The sequence below is a fragment of the Budorcas taxicolor genome, chromosome 11, assembly GCF_023091745.1.
Source record: "Budorcas taxicolor isolate Tak-1 chromosome 11, Takin1.1, whole genome shotgun sequence".
Classification (NCBI taxonomy): domain Eukaryota; kingdom Metazoa; phylum Chordata; class Mammalia; order Artiodactyla; family Bovidae; genus Budorcas; species Budorcas taxicolor.
The window spans coordinates 48,177,323-48,202,877 of NC_068920.1; the positions used below are offsets into that span (position 1 = coordinate 48,177,323).

At 49.1% G+C, this 25,555-nt stretch overlaps 1 protein-coding gene across 1 annotated transcript; it reads left to right on the forward strand.

Moving 5' to 3' along the window:
- Window positions 1–9,171: 9,171 nt before the first annotated feature.
- On the forward strand, window positions 9,172–24,704 carry CCDC167 (coiled-coil domain containing 167). Its single transcript, XM_052648207.1, has 5 exons — window positions 9,172–9,184; window positions 9,564–9,685; window positions 22,709–22,803; window positions 22,995–23,047; window positions 24,364–24,704. Exons 1-5 carry the CDS (start codon window positions 9,172–9,174, stop codon window positions 24,465–24,467), a joined length of 387 nt encoding a protein of 128 aa, XP_052504167.1. The 3' UTR covers window positions 24,468–24,704.
- Window positions 24,705–25,555: the final 851 nt, after the last annotated feature.

A 25,555-nucleotide genomic window follows, 5' to 3' on the forward strand; every position in this document is an offset into this window, starting at 1 on the left:
AGTTTGAGGGAACTCTGGGAGTTGGTGACGGACAGGGAGGCCTGGCATGCTGTGATTCATGGGGCCACAAAGAGTCATACACGACTGAGTGACTGAAATGAACTGAAAGGAACTGAACTGAACTGAATGGTCTAGTGGTTTTCCCAACTTTCTTCAATTTAAGTCTGAATTTGGCAATAAGGAGTTCATGATCTGAGCCACAGTCAGCTCCCGGTCTTGTTTTTGTTGACTGTATAGAGCTTCTCCACCTTTGGCTGCAAAGAATATAAATCATCTGATTTTGGTGTTGACCATCTGGTGATGTCCATGTGTAGAGTCTTCTCTTGTGCTGTTGGAAGAGGGTGTTTGCTGTGACCGGTGCCTTCTCTTGGCAAAACTCTATTAGCCTTTCCCCTGCTTCATTCCTTACTCCAAGGCCAAATTTGCCTGTTACTCCAGGTGTTTCTTGACTTCCTACTTTTGCATTCCAGTCCCCTATAATGTAAAAGACATCTTTTTTGGGTGTTAGTTCTAGAAGGTCTTGTAGGTCTTCATAGAACCATTCAATTTCAGCTTCTTCAGCCTTACTAGTTGGGGCATAGGCTTGGATTACCATAATATTGAATGGTTTGCTTTGGAAATGAACAGAGATCATTCTGTCATTTTTGAGATTGCATCCAAGTACTGCATTTTGGACTCTTTTGCTGACCATGATGGCTACTCCATTTCTTCTAAGGGATTCCTGCCCACAGTAGCAGATATAATGGTCATCTGAGTTAAATTCACCCATTCCAGTCTATTTTAGTTCACTGATTCCTAGAATGTTGACGTTCACTCTTGCCATCTCCTGTTTGACCACTTCCAATTTGCCTTGATTCATGGACCTAAGATTCCAGGTTCCTATGCAATATTGCTCTTTATAGCATCGGACCTTGCTTCTATCACCAGTCATATCCACAACTGGGTATTGTTTTTGCTTTGAATCCATCCCTTCATTCTTTCTGGAGTTATTTCTCCACTGATCTCCAGTAGCATATTGGGCACCTACCAACCAGGGGAGTTCCTCATTCAGTATCTTATCATTTTGCCTTTTCATACTGGTCGTGGAGTTCTCAAGGTAAGAATACTGAAGTGGTTTGCCATTCCCTTCTCCAATAGGCACTTAATAAATAATCGTTGAATGAAGGTTTGATGAGAAACTTTAATCAGTCTGGTCAGCTCCTGTCCCAGGGGAGAGTACGAGCTGAGACAACAATTCATCACAGGTACAACACACACATAAAGTTGTGTGAAAGGTCAGAGACGGATTACTTTTCATGTGGTATCTGACTTGGGCTTTGAATGCTACTTGTTTTTATGCTAAAAATGTGATCAGACCAAGGTGGATCTCAGGGGACTAGCAGTAGCTAGAGAGGTAAGTGAAAGCTAAACCCTAAGGGTCTGGGAATGTTTTGTGAGCAAATGCAATCTAAAAAAACAAGTTGCTTGCATAGTAAATAACTAGAGTTTCTTGCACACTATTCCAAGCACTCTATACATATATGGAATCTTATGATAACCCCATGAGGGTGAATATCAGAGAAGGAAACAAAAAAGTGATTTGCCCAAGGTACACAGCTAATGAGTGGAGACCAGGATTGATTTGAACTCAGACAGTCTGGCCTCAGTGCCTGAACTTTTAATCACCATCCTCTCCTGCTGTTCTGGAAACCTTTACACACACACCCCCAAGGCAATTGCTCTAGAGATTAAGGGACTTGACACCTCCCAGAAACCCCTTCTCTGAACCATGAGAACGCTTTTGGATGGTATGGTTTTGCATGGCATACCCAAAAGCCAGAGTTCTGAGAACTCCTTGGGAAGCATCTCTGCTGCCATTCAATGTGATGGAAAGAAAACAGGTCTGGGAGCCAGGAGACAGGTTTTAATCCAAGTTCGGCTACAGTCTTAGTTCACGTTATTTTTTGTTGCAAGAAGAAAATAAAACAATAATTTAAAAATTTCCCAAATAAAGAGGGAAGATATGAAAAACGGGCAGTGCTGATAGAACACCCACGGGTTGATCCAAGAGACGGACTGTGGATATGACCATGCATGCATTCTGTCCCTTCTCTCTGGGCTGAGAACAGCATCACATTTCAGGGTCAGATTTCTGGGAGGTGACATCTGATTGGCCCAGCTTCTGTCAGGTACCTGATTGTTATCTTTTCTGGCCCAATCAGCTGTGACAAGGAAGGTGAGATCACATAAACTTCAGAAAAGAGGTGCTGCTATGAACTAGGCAGATAGCTCTAGGTGTCTAACAAAGTTACTAACTCACTGTAGACCTTAGGAAAACCATCTTCCTTCCTGGGGCTCAGTTTTTCTCACTTGTAAAATGGGAGATTTGATCTGTATCTTGTTCACCATAACATCTACTATGCCTGACATATAGTAGATGTTTAACAAATGTTTGTTGAATAAATGATTGGACTCGAATGGCCTCTCATTACTTTCTGATTTTTGTAGTGTCTGTCTTGTAGAATTCTCATATGTGAGATGTGTGGGTGCTGAGAGCTGCCAGGGAGGAAGAAGAGGAAGAGGAGTGCAGATAAGCACGTGCTTGGTCTTTCCTCTGGGCATCTTTCCAGTGCCAATCCTCTGTCCTCAGCAAGCTGTCTTCTGGACAGAATTTGGCTTCTCTAATGGACCTTGTCCCTGGAGGGATGGTGCCCTTCACAAGCTGCTAAACTGGCTTCCTGAGAATAGCCAGCATAGAGCCATTTGGTAACAAAATCCAAAGATGAGAACCTTGGATTTGACTCCAAGAGCTAGAATCCAGACTCTTCCACTTATTTTTTTTCTAATATTTATTTATTTATTTGGCTGTGAAGAGTCTTAGTTGCAGCATGCAAAATCTTCATTGCATCATGCAAAATCTTTCGCTGTGGCACGCAGACTCTCTAGTTGTGGCATGTGGGCTCAATAGCTGTGGTATGGCAGCTTAGTTGCTCCACAGCATATGGGATCTTAGTTCCCTGACCAGGAATTAAATATGCATCCCCTGCATATTTAATGGGGTTCTTAGCCACTGGATCACCAGGGAAGCCCCCAGACTCTCCCACTTATTAGGTGATATGAATGAATGACTTAACCCTTCCAGATATCAGTCTTCATCAGCCAAACAGATATGAGAATATTTGTTCTGCTTCATTCATAGGAGTTCTCAAGGCACAATACATGTAAAATTGTCCAAAATATTTGAACCACATTTATGGTGTGCTAATGAGGTATGAGGATTACCCTGGTAGTTCAGCTGGTAAAGAATCCCCCTGCAATGCAGGAGACGTAGGTTCGATACCTGGGTTGGGAAGATCTCCTAGAAGAGGGCATGGTAACCCGCTCCAGTATTCTTGCCTGGAGAATCCCCATGGACAGAGGAGCCTGGCCAGCCATAGACCGTGGGGTCACAAACAGTTGGACATGACTGAGCAACTAAGCACAGCACAATGAGGTATGAGGCACAGCATTATGTGCTGAAATGGATTATTTTATATAATCTTCACAAGAATTTTATGAGATACCTACTATTTATTTTATCCTCATTTTACAGATGAGGCAACTGAGACTCAAAGGTTAAGTAACTTGCTCAAGGTCATACAATTGATGAGCAGCCGAGTCAGTTACCCTGAACCACCAAGCTCTATTGCTTCTGCTTATGTTCCAATGATAGATGCCTGACAGTGTGCTGGTAATTATTATTCTTACTTCCCAGGGCCCAAGCACCCTCGCAGAAGCTAAACAGTGAAATGCAAACATTGAGTATTCAGATGTATGAACATTCAGAAAAGCAGAACTTCAGGGTTCTCCCAGAAAAAGCAAACAAAAAAACTCAGTCTACAAATTATATGAAGTAAGAAATTTCTGGGCAGTAAGTGAGAGAAACACAGCTCAGACTGGCGTACTCAACAGGGGGGATGTGTTGGCCTCCATCCTGAGAGAGGCAAGGGCGAAGCCCCTGGAACCTCAGGTCCAAACATCCGCAAGGCACCGTCTCTCTCTCAGTCTCTCAGTAGCTGCTGCTTTATGGACTCCGCCTGCCTCACCTCATACTCCACAGGAACTTCTTTGCATGGAAGGCAGCACAACTAGCGGCAGTTCCAGGGTCACAGCACAATAGCTCTGCGACCAAAACTGAGACGAGGTTCCGTTTCCCAGCTAGAGATGAAAAATCTCAGTGAAGATCTCCTATTGGCCCAAACTGAGTCATGAGTTCTCCCCTCTGAACCAATCACTGTGGCCAACGGCATATGGTTCTATGACTGGCTACCCTGCTCAGGGGGCTACATGGCCCCCCATGTGACCAGTGGGAGTGGATTTGTTATCAAAAAGGGGGGGCTGTAGAGATGGCAACACAGTTATGGACTCTGGAGGAATCCCTGAAGCCAATGGTCACCCTAATTTGTGTCCCTTCCAACTTTTCCTCTTTCTCAATCCACACCTACTAGTAAAAAGTCACCTCGTGGGCTATTAGCTTCATATTTCCATCTCCTTCTTCAGAAGGGTTCAGGCCATCTTCTTTAGGGATGGAAGAGTGGGTCTGTCCTCTTCTGCAGGCCATTTATCCATGGATGTACCTAGATTCCTTGTCTGCAAAGGGAGGGTGACTGAGCCTGCCCAACCTTCCTTACAGAGCCATGTGAGGACCACAGAGCTAATGGATGTGAAAGTTTGCCTTAGAAAGAACAAAGTGCCATATTTACAAACACAGGATGTATTTATTGATTTATTTATTTTCCTTTATGTTCTAAAAAAGGATTTGAGGTAGTTAACCAAAATGTACACAATACAGTGGGATAAAAATAGATGAAGTGATAGAACAAAGGGAAAACAAGGGTAGAAAAAGAAAATAAAGCCAAGGAGAATGCTAGTACATGAAAATCTATGCTCAAAATCCCTGAACAAGTTCAGAGCTGAGCTTTGTTGTGAGCGAAATAGTGGGAAGTATAATCAGCTACAAAAGGTACAGCAGCCATGAGGCAAAACCCTATTAGCCAGGAAGGGCCACATAGCTTATCTTGATGCTAATATCTGATAGAAATCTCTTCTTATCAAGAAAATATTATGGAATTCCCCTGGTAATCCAGTGGTTAAGGATCCACCTGCCAATGCAGAGGACACAGGTTAGATCCCTGGTCAGGGAAGATTCAACCTGCTGAAGGGCAACTAAGCCCATTTGCCACAACTACTGAAGCCTGCTCACCCTGGGGCCTGCGCACCACAACTAGAGGAAGCCTGCATTCAGCAACCAAGACCCGGCGTGCCCAAAAATAAATAAATTAGTTTTTTAAAAATATTATGGGAAGGACTGGTCTGCATATTCAACAATATTTAGATTCCTGTCCTTTTATTTTCGAGATGTCCCCTGACATCTGCTTCAGGGTGTCAGGTGGGTTCATCATCTATTTATGATCTGGTTTAATTGAGCTAACATCACTGGATACCAACTAGGTAGAAAGCAAAAACATTTTTTTCATCTATTTTGCTTTTTTTTCTATTTATGGGAAAATGAGGTTAGGTGCAGGAGTGGTACATGAGCTCCCCCGTGAAGTGTGGGACAAAAAAGTTCGAGCATCTTGGCTTAGCTGAAATATATAAAAATCACTAAGACATAAAACTGATCCAAGCAGGCTATAAAGACACTGCTGCCTTTGCCTCAGAACCTGGGCTATAATCTCCTGTCCTGGAACAAAATTCAAACATAAATCAGCCTCCACTGTATTTTTAACCACCTACGAAATTCTTCATTTCCTCCCTGCGATACTTATGACAATGAAAGATTTCAATCTCCCCCACTCCAGCTCTGAGAAGGTGTCCTTAGGGCAGTGGTAGGGGTCCAGGCCTGGGCCCTCTGGGTCCAGCAGGCCCACGATGCGGCTGGGACGGAAGAATAGACTTAGGGGTCTCCATGACAAATTTGCCAGGGCTGTGTCTAGCCAATACAGTGCTTTTGTGCAGGGTTGAGAAGGGCACTCCCTGTAGTGGAAATCCTTGGGTTCCCACCTGGAGAGCCCTCTCCCATCTTCAACTTACCCAATCTCATTTTTCCTCCAAGACCCATAGCCTCCACAAAGCCACCCCGAATATGCATGGCCTTCTTTTTCTACCCTGAGCTCCTAATGTATCAACAGTAAGTACCAAACAGCTGGCTTTTAATTATATGTTGTCTGGCATTCACTATTTCATGCTGTCAGTCTGTCTCTCTAACTAGATTGATGATATCTTGAGGGTAATGATTGCTTCTTATTTTATATGTCCACCTTACAGTCAACGAGGGTGCCTTTAGCTGGGCACTTTACAAGTAACAAGGCCATTAAAAACAGAATCCTACGGTGTCTAAGCTGTCTCGTCTCCCCAGTGTGTCCATCACAGACAAGAAAATTGAGAGCCAGAGAAGAGGCTTGACTGCCCAAGGTCAGGAAGTGAGAACCTGACCTGGCCAGGAGTGAAGCCAGTTCTCCTGTTTGCCAGTGTGGTGCTTGATTTCCCTTAAAAATTTAGCTAAAAAATTCCCAAATAGACCGTTCAAGACCACAGCTCACTGGAGAACGAAGACAGACAGACAGAGAGCCGGCCAACGGTAATCCATCTACATGTGGACAGAATTTCCGGCACAAAGCCAAGCCAAGCTGCGTTAGGTTCAGCAAACAGCCCCCATGGGAATCAAAGCTGGTCTTTGAACGTACCAAGGGGTGAAAGGATCTCAGTGAGTTACCTGAGGCTCTTTCAACCTCCCCCACACCCGTCTGCAATGTCTGGGCACATGAAACCCACAGTTGATGATCTCAGCAGGAGGGATGAGTAGAGAGGTGAAGAGGGCATCTCCTCTCTGAATAGAGTGTACGTGAGTGGCTGCATTTTGCAGTAAATGACACATCCTTAATAACAGGAAATAAACCAATATTTGCCCAAAACTCCTAACAGTAGATGGTTTACAATAATATCAAAGACGACAGAAACTAGTATCAAAACAATAGCAAAAAATACGAATGGCAACAACTGCTAAGCAAAACCCTATAATGAAAAGCTGGAAACAGGTGCCTTAGTCTTGCTATCTCTTGTGGTCACTCACAAAGCACAGTACCAACCACTTAGTATTTCTCACAACACCCCTATAAGTCTGACATGACGAGCTTATTTTATAGTTATGGGAATCAAGGCTCAGCGAGTTGAAGTGTTTTGCCCCAAATCACACCACAGCTAAGTGGCAGAGCTAGGACTGGAATCCAAGTCAGCCTCACTTCAAAATTCCCCCTTTTACTACAACACACATAGGCTCTCATTCCAGCTTCAATTCAAGCATTTTGTCCCATTAGCAGATATGTGGGACAAGCTCTGATTTGGAAAATGCAAGGCTTCTTGGGGAGAAGGATGACAGCTCACCCATCAGTTCACCAGGAGTGGGAAAGAGAGACAAGGGACTGACATGAAGCATACCCATGGCTTTTTCTTGGTGCCAAACAAACGCAGAAGGAATCACTTTTAAAAGAACACAGTGTTTTTCCTTCTCTTCTCACCTTCCCTGGGCTTGTGCCTATGATAATTGGGAAGCAGAGAGTCTGGTTTTTCTGGGATCAGAACCAAAGCTATGAAGAGTGTTCTGACAATAAATGCTGTTGATTGACAGTTGATGGACAGTGTTCTAGAGTAAGTTTTTCCTGGGCTGGGTGTTGCACTAAAAGCTGCACTAAACAACTGCTCAACAGCTTGCTTCCTTTTCAGATAGAATTTACTACACCTTCCTGCTGTGGGCCTCAGTCAGGCAGCCGGGCGAGATGGTATCTCAGGTTCCCTCCAGCTCCATCATTCAGTGACTCTATCAAGAAGAGAAAACAGATCTGAAAAGACTTTTCCCCCCAAACACTGTCAAGGTTATTATTCACACACAGAAACACAGACTCCAACAGAGAGATAACTGGTCAGAAAATAAGCTACAATGCTGTTCTCATACTCTTTGACCCAATAATTCCACTTGTGCGAATTTATCTTAAAGAAATAATTCAGAAGGACAGAGCTATGCACACAAAGATATTTGCTTTAGCATAATTTGGTGGTAACAGCCTATAAAGTAATATAAGAAGATGCATTCGCTTGGTGGCAATATACCCCACTGCAAATGTTGATTTCAAAACATGGGGAAATGGGACTTCCCTGGGGGTCCACTGGTTAAGAATCCCCCTGCCAGTGCAGCGGACACAGTGGGGGACGTGAGGGGAGGGACGGGTTTGACTCCTGGTCCAGGAAGATTCCACATGCCATGGGGCAACTAAACCCATGTGCCACAATTACTGAAGCCTACACACCCTGAAGCCCGTGCTCTGTAACAAGAGAAACCAATGCAATGAGAAGCCTGTGCCCTGTAAGCAGAGAAAACCTGTGCTCAGCAGCAAAGACCCAGTCTAGCCAAAAACGAATATAAATTAAAAAAAAAAATTTTTTTAAGCTTTAAAAAAGCACATTGGAAAATGTCTATTTCAAATATCTATTAATGAGTCACGATATAAACTTAATAGGTCTCCTGCCACTAGCTTTTTTCACTTGAACAGACTGGATTAGGAAATATTTGAGTGCATCATAGGTGGTAAAAGTGTTTATCAGGGAACATTAGTCTTGGCTATATGGGTAACTGGGTTACCAGACAAAATTGGATCCCAGTCAAAGCATTTCAAAGGACATGGGTCTACAGCATACTGTATGGACAGGACTGAAAGTGAAAAGTGAAAGCCAGTCGATCGAGTCCAGCTCTTTGTAATCCCAAGAACTGTAGCCTGCCAGGTTCCTCCGTCCATGAGAGTTTCCAGGTAAGGGTGCTGGAGTAGGTTGCCAATTCCTTCTCCGGGGGACCTTCCAGACCCAGGGATTGAACCCGGGTCTCCTGCATTGCAGGCAAATTCTTAACCGTTTGAGCCACCAGGGAGGTACGATAGGACTACAACATCATAAAATATAATGTCTGAGACCAAGCCCGGACCAGAATACACGGAAACGAAGACAGGAACTGCACTGAGTGGCAGGATAAAGGAAGCTGCTTTTCATTTAAGTCTTCTCTGACGTTTGTAAGCTGTTACTGTAAAACAAGAAAAATAAGAACAAGATGAAAAGGATGAATAACAACAGATCATTATCAGTTCCCAAAGGGCCAAGAGGCTCGAGATGGGGCTTCGAGGTGAGGCAGTGCTTCAGTATGGGTCTTGAAGGTCCATAGTGAAGAAATGACAGAATTGAAGGGATGGGAGCTGGCTTCCTCAAACAGCGCAAAGTGGTCTCTAAAAGCTTGAAGGACACAGATGACAATGTGGTGAAAAAATAGCATCTCTTGCGCTGTAAAGCGGCTTTGGGTAAGGAAGGAAAGGGATAGCTCCACCCCTGGGCGGGACATCGTTCCTTCCGGACCAATCCAGGTACTCTCTCCCCACCGCCCTCTACGCTGAGGCCACAAAGAAGGGTTGCCCCTCACAAACATGGCCGTACCAAGATGGCCACGCCCCTCAGCTAGACAGCGACCGCCACTAGTCCCGCCTCCCGCCACCTCGGCGGCCAATGAGGGAGAAGCACGAGACTTTGCACATGCGTGGCGCCACCAGTGGGCGCGTCCAACAATGACTCCGGGAACCCGTCGAGTAACATGACTAAAAAGAAGCGGGAGAATCTGGGCGTCGCTTTAGAGGTGAGGGGAGCAACGGGGGCTGCAGCACTTCGTGAACTTCTCCCTTTGGCGGGTGGTGGGTCGGCCGGGCTGCTGGTTGGAGGAAGGAGTAAGGGGAGGAAATGAGGGCGACGTGGGTTTGGGAGAGGGACGCGAGGGTGAGACGGCCCCCTGGGAGAATCGAAGGTTGCAGAGCCCGAGGGGTCACGAGAGGTGGGAACAGAAGGTGAGGGGACTCCCAGAGGGGAAGAGACTCGCGGGTAAGGGGAGCCCCAAAGAGGGCGCGGTACGGAAATTTGGAGGCCCTGAGAGGAAACGTTTAAGTGAAAGGGGGAACCCAAAAGGGGCGGGTACTCGGAAGTGAGGGGGATCCCCAAGGGGTAGAAATCTGTAGATGAGGGGACCCCCGAAGGTGAGGGTCCCCATACTGTTTAATATATTACTGGTGGCCTGAGATGGGGAAGTTTTCTTCTGGGGTACTGAAGCATGGAGCTTGAAAAGTACTTTGTGGGAATCTGTAGAGGATTCTGGAATGGTGTTCTCAAAGAGCATACGAATAACTGCATAAGGAAAGGAAAGAAAATTGACGCCTATTGAGCAAGTGCTATTTGTTACTTTATTTGCATTCCTGGTTAATCCTCACTACAAGCCTGTGAGATTTTTACAGGTGGGGAAACTTAAGTTTCAAGTAGAGCCTGAGTGGAAATGGTTGAGGTGCCCAAAATCAAGCACAGGTGGTTTGCCTTCTGCCGCATCTTGTTTCTCCGGTTTTATGGTTCCCTTAGATCACCCTTTCAGTGATTGCAGGAAATATACTGGGTACTTGTCTTCTTGAACTTACTCCCAGTTCAGTGGTTCTCAGTCTTAAGAATGCATTAAGGATCATCTGTCTTGTTAAAAATGGGGAGTTGAATTCTTCCCCATCCCAGGTAATTCAGTAGAACTTGGTTGTGTATTCTTAACAAAGTATCTGTATTTTTAACAAGCTACATCCATGCTTAATGCAGGAGGTTTTAGTACCACCACTTGAGAAATACTGGCCTACTCGGTAGGGAACAAGGTTGGTGGAATCTTCTTGCATTGGGATGGCCACAAATTTCATTCGAGTGTTTCTGTAAGATGTTGTGGAAAAACACAAACTTTGGGAAGACTGGGTTCAACCCCTGAGTCGGGAAGATCCGCTGGAGAAGGAAATGATGACTCACTGCAGTATTCTTGCCTGAGAATTCCATGGACAGAGGAGCCTGGCGGGATACAGTCCGTGGGGTCGCAAAGTGTCAGACACAACTAAGCGACTAACGCACAATAAAATCGAATCTAGATGCTAAAATGAGATGGCACTCTGAAATGGGAAGAGGCTAGACTTCATAGCCTGTATTAGGACATGACAAGCTGCTGTAACAGAAATCCCAAAATTCGGGGTTTTGTTTGTTTATAAAGGATCAGATAGTAAATGTTTTCGGCTTTATGGGCCATATGGTCTCTATTGCAACTACAGTTAACCCTCATTGTTCACAGATCATGTATTGTGCATTTGTCTGCTTGCTAAAATGTGCTTGTTACCCCCGAATCAATATTTGAAACGCTTCTGTAGTAATTACCAAACTGACTCAAAGCATTGAGATTTGATTCATCTGAGGCACACATGTCCAGTTACGGTCAAACAAGGCAATAGTGTGTCTTTATTTTTCAACTCTTCTGTGAGCTATGAACTAGTGTCCTTTTTCTGGTCTAGTTAGTACCAAGTTTCTTGCATTGTTGTGCTTTTTGTTGGTGATCTTGCAGTTTAAAATGGCCCTCAAGTGTAGGGCTGAAGTGTTTAGTCTTCCAAAGTGCAAGAAGGCTGAGACGTGCCTTATGGAGAAAAATGTGTGTGTTAGATTAGGTTTCCCAGTCATAGTTACGTGCTGTTGGATGTGAGTTCAATGTTAATTAAACAACAATATATATTAAATAAGGTCTCTTTAGACATAAGCACACAGGGTTTTGTATTGATCAGCTGATAAAAATATTGTGACCAGAGGCTCTCTGGAACCTAACTTGGTTCAGTATTTGCTAATTTTTTGTTGGCAACTTTATAGAACATAACTACCAAAATAATGAGACTCAGCTATATTAAAAAAAAACCAAAAACTATACTTAGCACTAAAAGCAGCCATAGGTGGTATGTAAATTAATGAGTGGTCCAATAAAACTTTATTTACAAAAGCAATAAAGCTTTGATTTACAGAAACAAGTCGTGGACCGTATTTGACCCGCAGGCCATTGTTTGCCAACTCCTGGTCTAGGGCACCAGGGCAGTAGTGGTTCTACCATATTCCTTTGGTCTTGTGGTTCTGCTGTCCCCCAGGGCCTTGTTGTCACTTCATGAAGGAAGCTAGGTTGCACCACATTGAAGTGTTCATTGACTGGAAAGACGGAGTGGAGGAAGCACACTCAGTGTCTTAAGAATACTGGGCCCAAAGTGCCCTCTCCCCACTGGCAAAGACTGCAGCTAAGATGCAAGGCCTGTAAGGGGTGGCTCGTAAATACATTCATCACCTAGGAGACCATGTGCCCAACTAGGGCTCCATTTCTGTGGAAGAAGATGTAAGTGTATTTTACTGGACAGCCTGAGTCTCCTCAGCAGACTGCATCTTACCTCACAGGGTAGTTCTGAGGATTAAATGAGAGTGGTTGTAAAGGAGCACGTGTGACACACAATGGATAATCAGTAAACAAGGCTTTCTTATCGGTAGCCATCCTTCCATAGTAACTAAGTTTGGACTTTATAGTTTCCTCATTGGTAACATGAAGGACTTGAACATCACCAGGGCTTGCAGACTCAGTGACTGTGGTCCACATATAGATCATAGATGTCTTCTGTTTGTCTGATACGGGTTTTATTTGTTTTATACGTTTCCTTTTTTCATATTTATTTTTATTTACTTTCTTTGTTTTGGCTGCTTACTTGTGACAGCTGGGATCTTACTTTGGGTCTGTCTTTCGACAAGTGGGTTTTTTTGTTGTTGTTGGAGCATGCAAACTCTTAGTTGCAGCATGTGGGATCTAGTTCCCTGACCAAGGATGGAACCTGGGCCCCCTATATTGGGAGCATGGCTTCTTAGCCACTGGACCACCAGGGAAGTCCCTGATGTGAATTTTAAAAGTGTTTTGATATGGTGATGTGCCTGCCCTCCTAGTGCCTTATACCAATCAGTTTTGCCCATTTTTTTATTAACCTGTCAATGTCAGTAAAAGTATTTACGCTGGTCATCTTGATGATTAGGTTACTTCTGTTTGGATATTCTAAGGTTTGAGCTCTGCAACTGTGCGCGTGAGAAAAAAACTTGGCTTCTGGCTGTCTCCTCACCTTGCTCCTCCTTTGCCCCCTGCAGATCTGAGTATTGAATGTGCACTGGTGTTCAGGAGCAGCAGATACTGTCCTGTTATTAAGAGTCATGTGCTCCGAGCCAATGAAGTGGTGATTTAATCAAAAATGTTTGTTAATCTGACGAGTGCAGTAAAACCCCCACAAGTGAGTGATTTCAGCACCTGCAAACAGGCTCAACTTGCTGTAATGAAGCAATTACTGAGCAGGCAGCACTCCCCCTGAGGGCTGGCTCGGGCCAGCTGGACTGGACAGTCACCTCCCAGGACACCAAGGCATCTCTCACCCTCCCCAACTTGTGGCTCCTTTGAAAGCCTTTTTATCCAACTCATGTGCCACCTTGTGAGATCTCAGATTTGGGGAAAAACTGGCTACCAAGTTTTATTCTGAATAACAAGAGAGAATTATAATTCAGACCAGAAATCACCAGCTCTGGTACTGATTTTCAAATTGTGTGGGAGGAAGGAAAGATTGTATTTCCATCTAAACTGATAGAAGGATTCTGCCTGAGGGAAAGGTTGCATTTCAGTCTCAATGGATAGGATTTTGGCTCACGTAAAACCTGTTTGTTTTTTAGTATCTGATAGTAATGACCTGTTATTTGGTCACTGTACTTTCCCGCCACAGCTGGACCATTCATCTTAGTGTCTTTAAATGTTTCAGCAGTCTTAAGTTAACAGATGTGCAGTGTCTTGGCTGACATTTAGAGAGTTGGATCTGGGGCCCAGTACAAAACTCTATCAGTTTGGAAAACTTTTAAGCTACAAGTTACAGAAAACTGACCTCAGTGACCTAAAAAAACAAGAATACACTTTTTCCCCCCATCACAAGAAATTTGGAGAGAGAGGTAGCTACTGACTTCAGTTCAAAAGGTCAGCTATGTCAGGGCTGGTGTTTCTGCATTTTCTTAGCTGTTTCCTCTATTCACAAGATAGCTGCCACAGCCCCAGTCATCATGTTCAACTTTAAGTCAGGGAGAACAAGAAAAAGGAACTATAACACTCTTTGTCCTTTTTATCAGTGAAGCATAAGCTCTCTTGGGAGTCTCCCAGCTGACTTCTGGATCTTCTCATTGCTTAGATCTGGAACGTGACCATTTCTGGCTGCCCTGAGGCTGGAAAAGTATCTTTGAGCTTTTCTAACTTCTGTGGTGGCTTGCAAAGGATGAGGGGTTGGGAGTCAATGTTGTGTTGACCAACTAGAGGGAATAAAAGTGAGTGGTAGTCATTTAAAATTCACTATTCTTATCAGAGAGAGAGGCCAGGATCAGTGATGGTGAAAGACAGGTGGTAGGATGAGAGGAAACATTGACCAAGGCAGGATGAGCCCCAGGAGGAGGGGATCCTGGACACTTGTGTTTGTGCGCCGTCAGCCCCCGCTGTGAACTCCCTGAGGGCAGTGAGAGGCAGCAGCGCTGCGTGTGGATGAAGACTGTCTCGGTTCTGAAACAGGAACCTACCAGCTTGCTACGACAAAGGTTAGAAGCAGCCTAGTGGGCCATCAATAAATATTTACTGAATCGGCCTTGAAAAGCTAGAGGAGGCATTGAACCCTCACCGCTTGACTTCTGGGCCCAGTTGACTGGTTCATCCGTCAGAGGTCAGGAGGCCACAGTGGAGCAGGCATCTGGACACCGCCTTGCTGGCTGCTGCTGGGAGAAATGCTTGAGGCCTGTGGACACAGTTCAAGGGCAACTGACCATTAAATAAGCCTCACCTGCTGCCAGGCACAAGCGACAGGTCGCCATTGGGCAGGTGATTTCTCTTGGGCAGCCTGTGTCTGGCTCCAGTCCACTTGACGGGGGTCAGGAGACTAAAACCTCATTACCTAACACGGCTGGATGTCAGCGTGTGTGGAGTGGCTGTTGGCCAGCATCTTAATTAATGAATTCATAAGGCGCGGGGTGGATGCCAATTCTTAAAAAGGGCTCTGAGCCTTTCAGCGATGAAGAGGCTTTTGCTAATTTATCAAAAATTATATATTGGGGGAAAGAAGAGAAAACAAAGCTCAGGTGTTCTGGTCCAGGGACGACTGAAGGCTCCAGGCACAGACTGACATGGATCTGCTTGTGAGCTGCTCAAAGGCCAGGGGGGTCTCAGAAGGCTTCAGAGCTCGTGAGGGCCTCAGCCCGGCCCCCAAGTTTCTGACCTGGGGCAGGGAGTGACTCTCCAGAGAAATGACAAGCCCCTTAGCTCTCTGCTTTTCCTGAAACTGTTCATTGATTAAAAACTGGGTGGGTTTGCTGTCATCTGCCCAGCCTAGCAGAGAAACTTCTGATGATTTGGGAGCCATGGTGGAGGTTTTTGTTTTCTTCCTCCACAGAAAAACATCCCTTAGGGGCTATCAGGGTAATCCGTCCTCTGGGGTTTGAGGCTGGTCCCCTGGAAAATCAGGGCCCGTGACCCTCATGTGAGTTGGCTGTGTGGCTTCAAGGCCCCAGATGGGAAGCTGGAGACCATCTGGGCTGGCGGGCTGGCTTCTCTCCCCATCGTAATAAATGTCCTGGGGCTTCCCTGACATGTGAGAATGAGTGGGTTTCCAGAAATCCAATTCGCGGACTGCTGGGGCTAGAGATGAAACAGTTGACCCCACTCTTCGGGCTGTGGATTGTTAACAAGTAAGAAGAAAGGCTATGGGGAAAGAAGAGGTTTTCAGGCCCAACTAGCCCACCTTTTTCCTTCTCAGACATGTATTTGTTCTGTGTGCTTTGTCAGGGTGCTTTGGCAGCATAGGTCATTTGGGGGAGGGTGCCTCGGATGTCTGAAGCTCAGAGTTGGAAGGTAATAATTGCCTTCAGTGTGAGGACATGCTAGGCTCCCATCTCACTGTCTCCAGGCAAACAGATTTCAGTCAGGTTCTTCCCTCACAGCGAGTATCTGTTATGTGGACAGAAACCAAGCAAAGCCCTTGTACAAGATTATTCAGAGCAGAGAATCTGTTAAAGCCAGATCAACAAGCTTAGATGGGCTTCAACTGGGATGTGTAATGATTTTGTTCCACAGAACCCTTCTTTGTCATGAATGTTTTCATGAGGGATTTTGGTGAAAGAGCTTGAAGTGGTGGAAAGAGCATGAGCTCTGAAGCAGAAAAACACCGATTCAGACCCCAATTCTGCGACTTCCCAGTGCTGTGACCTAAATCCGTTTGCATAAACGTGCAGGAGTTTTCTCCTCTGTAAAAAGGGGAAGGTCCCTTTCTTGCAGAGTTGATGCAGACAGTGAGGAGCATGCGGGAAGCTGCCCACAGACTGGCCCAGGGTATAAGTGGAGGTTTCGCCTAAGAGCTGAAAGTGGCTACAGGCTGGTGGCTCACAGCACTGACGCCCACCACCACCCCCTTGGGTACCGGCTGTGTGACCCTGGACAGGTTACTTCATCCCCGTGGCCCAGGTTTCCTCATCCGCAGGATGTGGACACTGACACTTCTTCTTACCGCCCAGGGTTATCGTGAGCATCCTGGGAGGGAGCCACGTGAGGCGTTTAGAGCAGTGGCTGCTGCCGATATTACTGTGGACCCTAGGCTTCCAGAGGCTGCTCTGACCGGCACGCTGCCATCCAGACACGTGTAAGGCCATGATTTGACTTGGGCTTGGGTCCCTCAACAGCACGCTCATTGCTAGGTCTCGGTGCAGGAAGGATCTGGCCAGGCCAGTGCAGGATATGCCCCGTGACCGCTGCTTGACCCTTAACTCATTCTCAGCCCCTTGTCACTTAGAGCCCAGAAGCTCCCAAGAGCAAGGCCAGCAAGACTGGAAACGACTTCCTAAACTGGAAAGCACAGTGGCTTGCCTGGCAGCGCCAAGCCCCAAGTGTGCCTCTGCCCTTTTCCAGAAGAAAGTCTGGCCCTAGACAGTGGCTTCTTAGGAAGTGGGCGGGGGCCACCTCCTGGGCTGTCAGGATGCTTCTGGGAGCACCATTCAGCACCTTCAGTAGGAGAATCTTCAGTGGGAGAGCCACAGCCTACAGCTCGTGCGTGTTGGCAGATCTGGAAATGGCCGCCCCCGGGCTTGGCCTGACCAGGATGCTGAGTGCTTATCCTTCCCTGCCCCGAAAGGGGCCACTTCAGTACCAGGAGGCTCCACACTCCTGAAAAGATGCCCCCTGGAGATTCTGGGAGAATTTTACAGTTTCTCTTAACACAGTGGTTTTATGGCATATAGGACCCCAGGGAGATTTCCCTAAAGCTGTGAGGATAGGGTGTTATTCCCCAAGTCAGGCGGCAGAGGTGGTTTTGCTTAATACTGAACTGCCTGCAGGGAGCCCAGAGCTGCTTCTGACGGAGGGGCCCTGGCCCCAGTGCCGGCCAGCAGGAGCAGTGGCCTCACTTGGCTGGGGCCAGGGCCTCTTCTGACCTTAGCGTCAGTCTGCCTTCAGAACCCCGAGATCTGCTGCAGGAAACACCCCCGCCTCGGGGGAGAATCCTTGGTCTTACAGTTCTCACTGAGCCTGATCCTCTGCCCACTGCCCAGCCTCCAATCCCCCAGCCCAAGCCTGGGTGAGAAGGGCGGCAGTTCCCGTTCTGACTGGGAGGAATCCCTCGTGGGCCTTTCTGGTTAAAGTATTGAGTTGGCCAGAAAATTCGTTCAGATCTTTTCATACGGTGGTACAGAAAACCCTGAGCAAACTTTTTGGCCAACACAATATAGACTTTCTGGCTCCCGTCTCCAGGACCTCCCCCGGGGCCCTCAGCTCCCCACTCCTTGAGAGAGGCTCCCTGCCTTTCTCCTCCTCCCTTCTTCCCCACCACGGCTCAGACTGGCAGTCTCCATGGGCAGGTTTTAGCCACTGCTGGTCTTGGGGTCGAGAGCAGACTTTACTCTCAGGACAGGCTGCCTGTTCACCACCTGTTTCCCGGCCCCCTGAGCTGCTTGCACACAAATTTACACAACACCTAGCGGGTGCTTGGCTCTGGGTGGCGTGCCAGAAGGCAAACAGTGGTGTGGAGCTCACACCACGGCCTTACTGATCCCTCGGGCCCCTGTGCAGCCGTGCTTCGCCTACTGACTGAGACACACTGTTCTATTCCCCTGTAGTAAAACAGACACTTGGTCTTCTGAGTATAAATGTAATGCGTGGACACTTCTCTCATCCGTGTTACTGCCCGCCAGGGGCATCCACTCTCTACTCCCACACAACCTGAATGAGGGCCTGCCTCAGTGCCCACCCTAGCTGTTACTGTACCTGTGAGAGTCACAGCCAGCAGACCGCTCCAGGAAAGTCCTACAACTGAACCAGTGGGGCAGCCACGCTCCTCCTGCCGAATGCCTACTTTCTAGCCTGTTGGGCAGGAGTCCCGGGAGCCTCCCTGGCCTCCAGAGTGTTATCTTCCCTTCCCGTCAGAGTTGGTCAGATCTCTGAGGGAGCCTCTTTCTACCTGAAGTCCTGGGCTTTGCATTCCTGTTCCCAGTTTAGCTGAGCACCCGGCCCCAGAAAGCCGCGGCTTCAGGGAACCTGGGCGCCAGCTGCCAGCCCCCACCTGCTGTTCCGCATCTTCTCAGATGCCCGCTGGGGCTCAGACCACACTTGAGTCTGTTCTGACTCTAGCCGCTGCCCTTGCCCTCTTGACCTCTGCTTCCACCAGGCCCAACCTTTACAGCATGGCACTGGCTCCAGACCACCCCAGGTTCATCCCAGGGCAGGGTCATAAAGTCCCCAGTGTGCCGCGTCCCAAGCCGGCTGGGGAGGCTGGTCTGGAGGCATGACTGTTCTGATGGCCGACCCTGTAGGCCCTGCTGACCCTCCATGGACAGGACGGCCGTACCTGAGCCGAGGGGCTCCCCTCATGCTGCTACCAGCCAGTAACCAACGGGGAGTTCGCTCCATTTCACACCCCCGTTTCTTGCTCCTCTTACTCTTGCCACAAATTAACTCAATTTTCTTTTTATTCCCTAAAGATCTAGTTGAAAACCATTCTCTAATAATGATAGCAAACACTTGTTAAACCTTCACTGTGTGTGTGAGGCACTGTTCTAATATTAATACCTTACATGTATTGCTTTGTATCATCTCCACAACTCTTGGAAATAGGAAACATTATTACCTTTGTTTCACACTCGAGTAAACTGAGGCACAGAATTAAGGAAGTCACCTAGACACACAGCAGGTGACTGGCGGGCTAAGTCACCAGATTACAGCCCATATTCCCTGTTACCACACTTCTCAGAAACTACAGCTTCAGGCCTCTGGGCACTTGGTCTTCCAACTGCTTGCCCAGCTCTGACCCTTATGCTTCCAGAATCTTCTTGACATTTGTCTCCTTATTCTGGTCCTAACCCATGTTTTCTCTCCTGGTCCTGGCTGTCCTGTCCTCTGTTGCCTTCAGCCTGGTGGCAGAGAGGAGGCTGATCGAAGACTATAGATTTGTTTGGGGGAATCTGCAAAGTGTGTTACCTATGTGCTTGTCATTGTTGACTGAAAAGCCAACTAGAGGCTTATTTTAGGACTGCTTCCTGGGTGCTCGCCCATGTTTCAGGTTCCATCTTGCTGGGCTAGCTCTGCTCTGTGGCCATCACTCCCTGACCCCAGTCACAACTTAAAAGATGCATCTTGATCTTCCCTCCCTGCCTGATCGGCAGCCAGTAGGTCACCAGAAAATTTATTTTTGCCTCTACTTACTGGGTCTTTGTTGCAGTGAGCAAGGGCTACTCTTTGTTTCAATGTGCTGGCTTCTTATTGCGGTGGCTTAGTTGCCCCATGTCACGTGGAATCTTCCCAGACCAGGGATCGAACACATGTCCCTGCATTGGCAGCAGATTCTTAATCACTGGATCACTAGGGAAGTCCCTAGGTCACTAGAACTTTTGCACCCATTATTATGGCTGCTTGAGAACTGGCTTCTGCTTCAGCAAGTGCTGCAGGGTGTTGGACTGCGGGGGGCCATCTTCTGAGGATGGGTCTGTGGCCTGCTGAAGAGCCTCCTGACAGTCCAGACTGCCCTCACTCTGCCCACAGCAGACAGCTGGGTTTAAAGGATTTGATGTTTAGAAGGGAATCAGAGAGAGCTGCAGCAGGCCATAAATATTCATGGAGGGAAGTTAGAACTTGAGTCCCTGAAACCTTGATTTGTGTTAGTCTGTTTATGTTCATTAAAAAGTGGTAAGTGAAAGTGGGGTATTCATGGAACTGCAGATAAATTGGGCTCGTTCAGATAAAGGCCTCCAGCTGCCAGTTCCACAGGCCCTGCCTGGAGCGTGACAGCAGACTGGCATGCCCACTTGCAGTTTGCCAACCTCAATTTAAAGATTTTACTTAGCATGATGAGTTCCTGGCCCCCGGTAGCCTTGTAAAGGTGTTTAGGGATGGAAAGCCCCGAAATTCCTCTACAGAATGACATGCAAACCAGGGCCTGGCCAAAGGGTGGCAGGGAGAAATGTAACCTAGCACTAATACTTGCATAGGGTGGTCCACAAAGTATATAATCCACGTGCATGTACCACCGCTTCTCCTAGCTTCTCTCCGCTTCTGTGGGCATGAGGGGAGAGTTTCAGACGCCATGTGCTAAATGAGGCCTAGCCCCACTCATTCTTCCATGGCTACAAACACGGACTGCAGTAGGCCATGCCTTATAGTGGCCACAGAGAGGGGACAGATGGCCACCACGCCTTCTAGGGCAGGCGCTACAGTCAGGCTTCCTTAGAGGCCAGCATCACACACGTAAGTAGAGTGGGTTGATCTAGGCAAGACGTGACCCTGGGTTGCAGATTTGTATCATCTACCCAAGGGGCTCCCGGAGTTTGGCAAGATGAGGTTTGGACACCCACAGCTGGATGACATAATATGCGCTTGGCTTCATGAGAGAAGGATTGGCTAATCTGCCCAGGGAAGGAGGCAACACCTCTCCAGCCAAGGGCCGCAGAAAAGGCCTCATGGAGGAGAGAGCGCAGCAAGAATTAAGCTTTGTGTGGGACCCAGCATAGAATTTGGTGCCTTGATTTTGGTTTCTGCACCAGGAAATGGAAACCACAAGTCTCAGGGCCTGAGGGGCAGCTGTGTGTGTCAGGGGTGCTGCTGTGAAGTGCAGGCCTCGCAGTGGCCTGTCACCTGTTCCTCCTGGCTCCGTCTCCACTAACCTTCACATCAGGCTGTTTCCGTTCCCTGAGCCTGGCTCCCTGGCGCTGGTGTCCCTACAGCACAGGTTCAGGACGGCCTTTGGCCTCCCCAGGCACAGGCCCCATCTCCTGGCTAGGGCTGTTCCAGGACAGCCCTCCCTTTGGAACCCACTAGCAGGAAATGACGCAATTAACCAAGCAGGAAATGACGCAGTTAACTCAAGGCTCTGCAGTGGCTCCCGCCCACAACGCCCTGCTTCCAGAGCTGGAGTTGGCGGTAGCGGGGGCTGCAGGGAAGGGGGTAGGTGGTGTGTGATTCGGGCTGAGCGTTGGGACAAGGGAAAGAGGCTGACCCAGAAGGACCGGGGTGGGTGCGGGCCAGGAGGAGGGGCTGAAGGCCCAGAGTCTTCAAGGGAAACTCTGACACTGTCCCCAGAACACCAGGGATGCTGGGATTGGTCTGCGCAGTCATTGATTTTCGTCTGTACAGGGGCCACTCCAGAAAGGGCTGGAGCAGAGCTGGCTGAGACCTTCAAGGAGAGGGGCGTTCTACCCTGACTTCTCAGTAAAGTCCTCCCATCTGGGGGACCCATTTTCCCATTTGTGAAATCGACGTGGTTACTTGCTATCCCTCCCAGGGTTGTGGTAACAGTGAGTGAGGTCATACGGAAGATCGAGCATGAGCTGGACCCAGGGCACTGTTCAGTCAGCTGCTGTGAGGGACACAGGGCCCCTGAATTCCCACCCACTGCAGTCTGGGCTCCACCAGCAGGGCAGAGACGCAAGAAGCAACAGGCCCAGACCCAAAGAGGTGTGGCTGACAAGACACCTGGAGACAGATGGACACAGGTGAACTCTGAAAGCCAAACGCGTGACACCAGGACCGTGGACGACCCAATCTGGTATTTCATAAAGCATCTCCCTGTAATTCAGATGATTTCCCCAAGAACACATCTCTGAAACTAGAATCAAAATAAATGGGAGAACTGGCACCTTTGGCATGTAGTCTTTCAGGAGCTTAGCTATTTTACCGCACACGTCACAGCTACCTTGATGCTGGTCAATGCTTTTGCACAAAAGCCAAGTCAGAAACTTTTGATCTGTACTTTCAATAATTTTTATTGAATCTCATGGGAAAATGTGTATTATTACAACTTGGGTTTCTTTAAAATGAAGTGTACCAATGTGAAGAAATGCCTCTGCTTTTTGGCCCCTAGATGTCTAATCGCGCATGGAGTGCTTTGGAAAGGCAGAGGCTGCCCGTATCACCTCATTCATTCTAGGCTCCGCCTGTGTAGCAGAACCTGCCACATTCAGGGCCCTGGTTGTTCCTGCTGTGGGGCCCAGCTGGGGACACAGCTGACTGAAGGGCTGCTCCTGTCTGCCCCATCCCGTTTGGCCCGGTGGGTCAGGGCAGCTCGGAGACCCTGAGCAACACTCACAGGTGTCTCCAGCAGGGCTCAGGCTGTACCATGTGGACGTAGAGGACAGCAAAGCATGGACTCGGGGTGTGGATGCTGTCCTAAGACTCCGAGAGACTCCCTCCTCATCCCAGGATCCCAGCTGTCTTGAAAACTGGAAGACTCTGCCACCCATCTCTATCTGCTAGGTGTGCTGTGTTTTTCAGATTGATGGGCTGGAGAAGAAGCTGTCACAATGTCGGAGGGATCTGGAGGTGGTGAACTCCAGGCTCTGTGGGGCGGAGCTGAGCTCAGAGGCCAGGTGATGCCCCTCCCCACGGCCTCCACCCCTTCGTATCTGTCCCTGGGTCCTGACCTTCACATTCCACCCCTCCCCTACCCCTGCCTCCAGAGACCTGGGCCCTTGTTCCTCTTGTCCATCCTGCCATGGCGCGCCTGCTGCTCCTTAGGTGGGAAAAGCGCTCGAGCTATTTTGACCTCCCCCCCTCACAGGAAGTCTCTGGAGAAGGAGAAAAGCAGCCTGATGAACAAAGCCTCCAACTATGGTAAGAAAGCTCCTTCCCATTGCCAGCCCCCACCTCCAGTCCCAGGATCAGCAATGGGCAGACAGCCTAGGGAGCCCACAAAGTGATGGGGGTCAAGGGTGCACTTCAGGAGGGGGCCAGCCCTCAGGACCCCACTGAAGGCCCAGCAGCCTAGGAGAGGAGCAGGGTTGCTCTTCTGTTCCAAGGGAGATGGAGAGGCCAGAGGGTCTGTTCTCTCCCTAGGATGGAGGGGGTGGCTGTAGCCGGGTTGAGATCCCTCTCACTCTCCTGACTTGGAAGCCTGTTCTGGCCCTCTCCTTGCAGACCTCCGTTCCCTCCCAGGAAAACCTTGCAATGGGAAAGATGGTAGTAGGGTCTTTGGGGTCCAGGAGGGACAATGAACCTCCCACATGGGTGCTGTGAAGGGCTGCTGTGGGTGGAGCAATGCTGCCACCTTCTGGGTGCCGGGCGCCGAGCCAGGGGGAGCCCACACTCGGCTCAGAGCTGGAGGGTGGCCGCTGCCCCCCACCACCCCACTGTCGCCCTGCCCAGTGGCCTGGGAGGTAAAGAGTCTGCACAGGCTCCTCGGGCTCTGTTCTAGTCACCCTGGCGGGCCAGACCTGGCCCAGAGTCAGCCCTAGAATAGTTATACGGCGGGGGAGTTTGAATCTGCACTATAAGCACAGTGTGTGTCACATACCCCTGCCTGGGTCCTGTCTGGCCTGCCCAAGGCTGGTTTGCACATGTCCCCACTCCCTCACACAGGGAGAAATGAGACCTCAGTTTGCCCCTCAAAGCTGGCGGTTTTCACACAAAATTGTAGCATTTATCACTCAGTTTAGCCCTCAGAGTACCACCCACCTCTGTCATGGCTGTGGAACAGCTGGGCTGGCGTCCTCCGGAGGCAGCCTGACCACCCCGTGAGCACAGGCGGCGGCCTCTCCCCATCACTAGTCCCTGCTTAGCTGGGCATCCAGCAGGGGGCAGACTGAAGCACTGCTCATGTGGCCCTACTGTGTGCCTGCTCCCTAAGGAGGGCCCAGCTGCCCTCAGTCTCTGCTTGACCGGAGGAGACGCCCCGGAGGGAGGGGCGCCACGGGGCCACTCAGGGACGAGCCGGAGGACCCTTCTGGGGAGGCCACGCCACCACCTCGCTGGGCTTTCAGGTGTAGCCCTTTTGTTGACTCTCCCACGCATGCTGTCTTCAGCTGCATTTGGAGAGAAACGGTTGAGCCACATTGGGGGTTGGGGCTTTTTTGGGCCCAGCACCTATAGCCAGAAGGTTGTGAGGATCTGTGCAGATCGAGGACACCTGTCCACCACCCCTTTCCTCCCAGAGAAGGAGCTAAAGTTGCTTCGGCAGGAGAACCGCAAGAACATGCTGCTGTCTGTGGCCATCTTCCTCCTGCTGACGGTCATCTACGCCTACTGGGCCCTGTGAGGCTGCGATTTCTCCGGTCAACCCTGGCTTCCTCTCAGCTCCATGATCATAGCCAAGCAGGCCCTTGAGCCTCAAGAGGACCAAGGTACAAGGGCTGTTTCTCCCTGACCCAGACATTGGAGCAGGCCTTCCTGCTGGCCTGGCCCCTCTCGCCTCCCATTCCCGCTGTGGGGCTTGGGGCTCCAGAAGGACTTTGTGCTGGCTTGGCCCAGGAGAAAGGCAATAAAGAACCTGTGTGCCGAGAAAATGTCATGACCCAATGGCAGTGGGGTGGCATTCAGGATTCAAGGGAGGAGAGGGGCTGTGAAGGTGAGCCCCCAACCCAGGTGGGGAATAAGGCGGTGACAAAGCACCTGCTCAGGCAGAGCCGCAGTGGGAGCCACATCAAGAGCTCGGGCTGCTGGGCGGAGGCCGACCTGGCACCACTTGTCCCTGTGCGCCCCAGATGCGGTCTGGCACCCCAGTTGGTGCCTGCCTGTGATCACAGCAGCAGAAGTGCAGCCTGTGTGCTGAAGGGCAACCTGGGGACTCGTGCTTGTGTGGTGGTCCCCCTGGAGGGCAGTTAACCCATTCTCTTCAAGAGGCAGCAGGCCTGGGGAGGCATCGCAGGGCCAGTGGGCAGCCGGGGCCACGCTCATGACTGGACAGGCTCCCGGTGAGGGGCCAGGAAACCTGGCGGAGTTTGCAGGAGGGGCAAACGCAGACCACCTGGCCCCTGCTCACAGCCTCTCCTCCAGCACAGGCGCAGGAGGCTGGAGCAAGGCCAAGTAGGGCAAGCAGAAGGATGCAGGGGCTTGGGAGCCGAGATCACACCAATTAAGTCAGAAAAGCTGGGAAAGGCATTGCCTGGGTGCTCGGGCCATGGAACGTGAAGGAAGGACCCAAGCAGTGTGTAGGCAGAAGGCTCTAGGGGAGGACCTGCCGGCGGGGAGGACCGCTGGAGAAACGCGCCTAGAGCACAGCGGGAGAGGCGCCCGCGGCCTCCAGTGCAGACGCGGATCTCCCTCCCCGTCTAGTGGCACTAATTGGTCTGACGCCTGTTATTTTAGTCACACAGACTGATCCCGGGTTGTCACGGTGCCACTGGG

What these genes read in the sequence shown, in the direction of transcription:
- CCDC167 (XM_052648207.1), top strand. An exon ending in GAGCTGAGCTCAGAGGCCAG is followed by an intron (nt 22,804 to 22,994) that starts GTGATGCCCCTC and finishes CCCCCCTCACAG; the next exon opens with GAAGTCTCTGGAGAAGGAGA. An exon ending in GAACAAAGCCTCCAACTATG is followed by an intron (nt 23,048 to 24,363) that starts GTAAGAAAGCTC and finishes CTTTCCTCCCAG; the next exon opens with AGAAGGAGCTAAAGTTGCTT.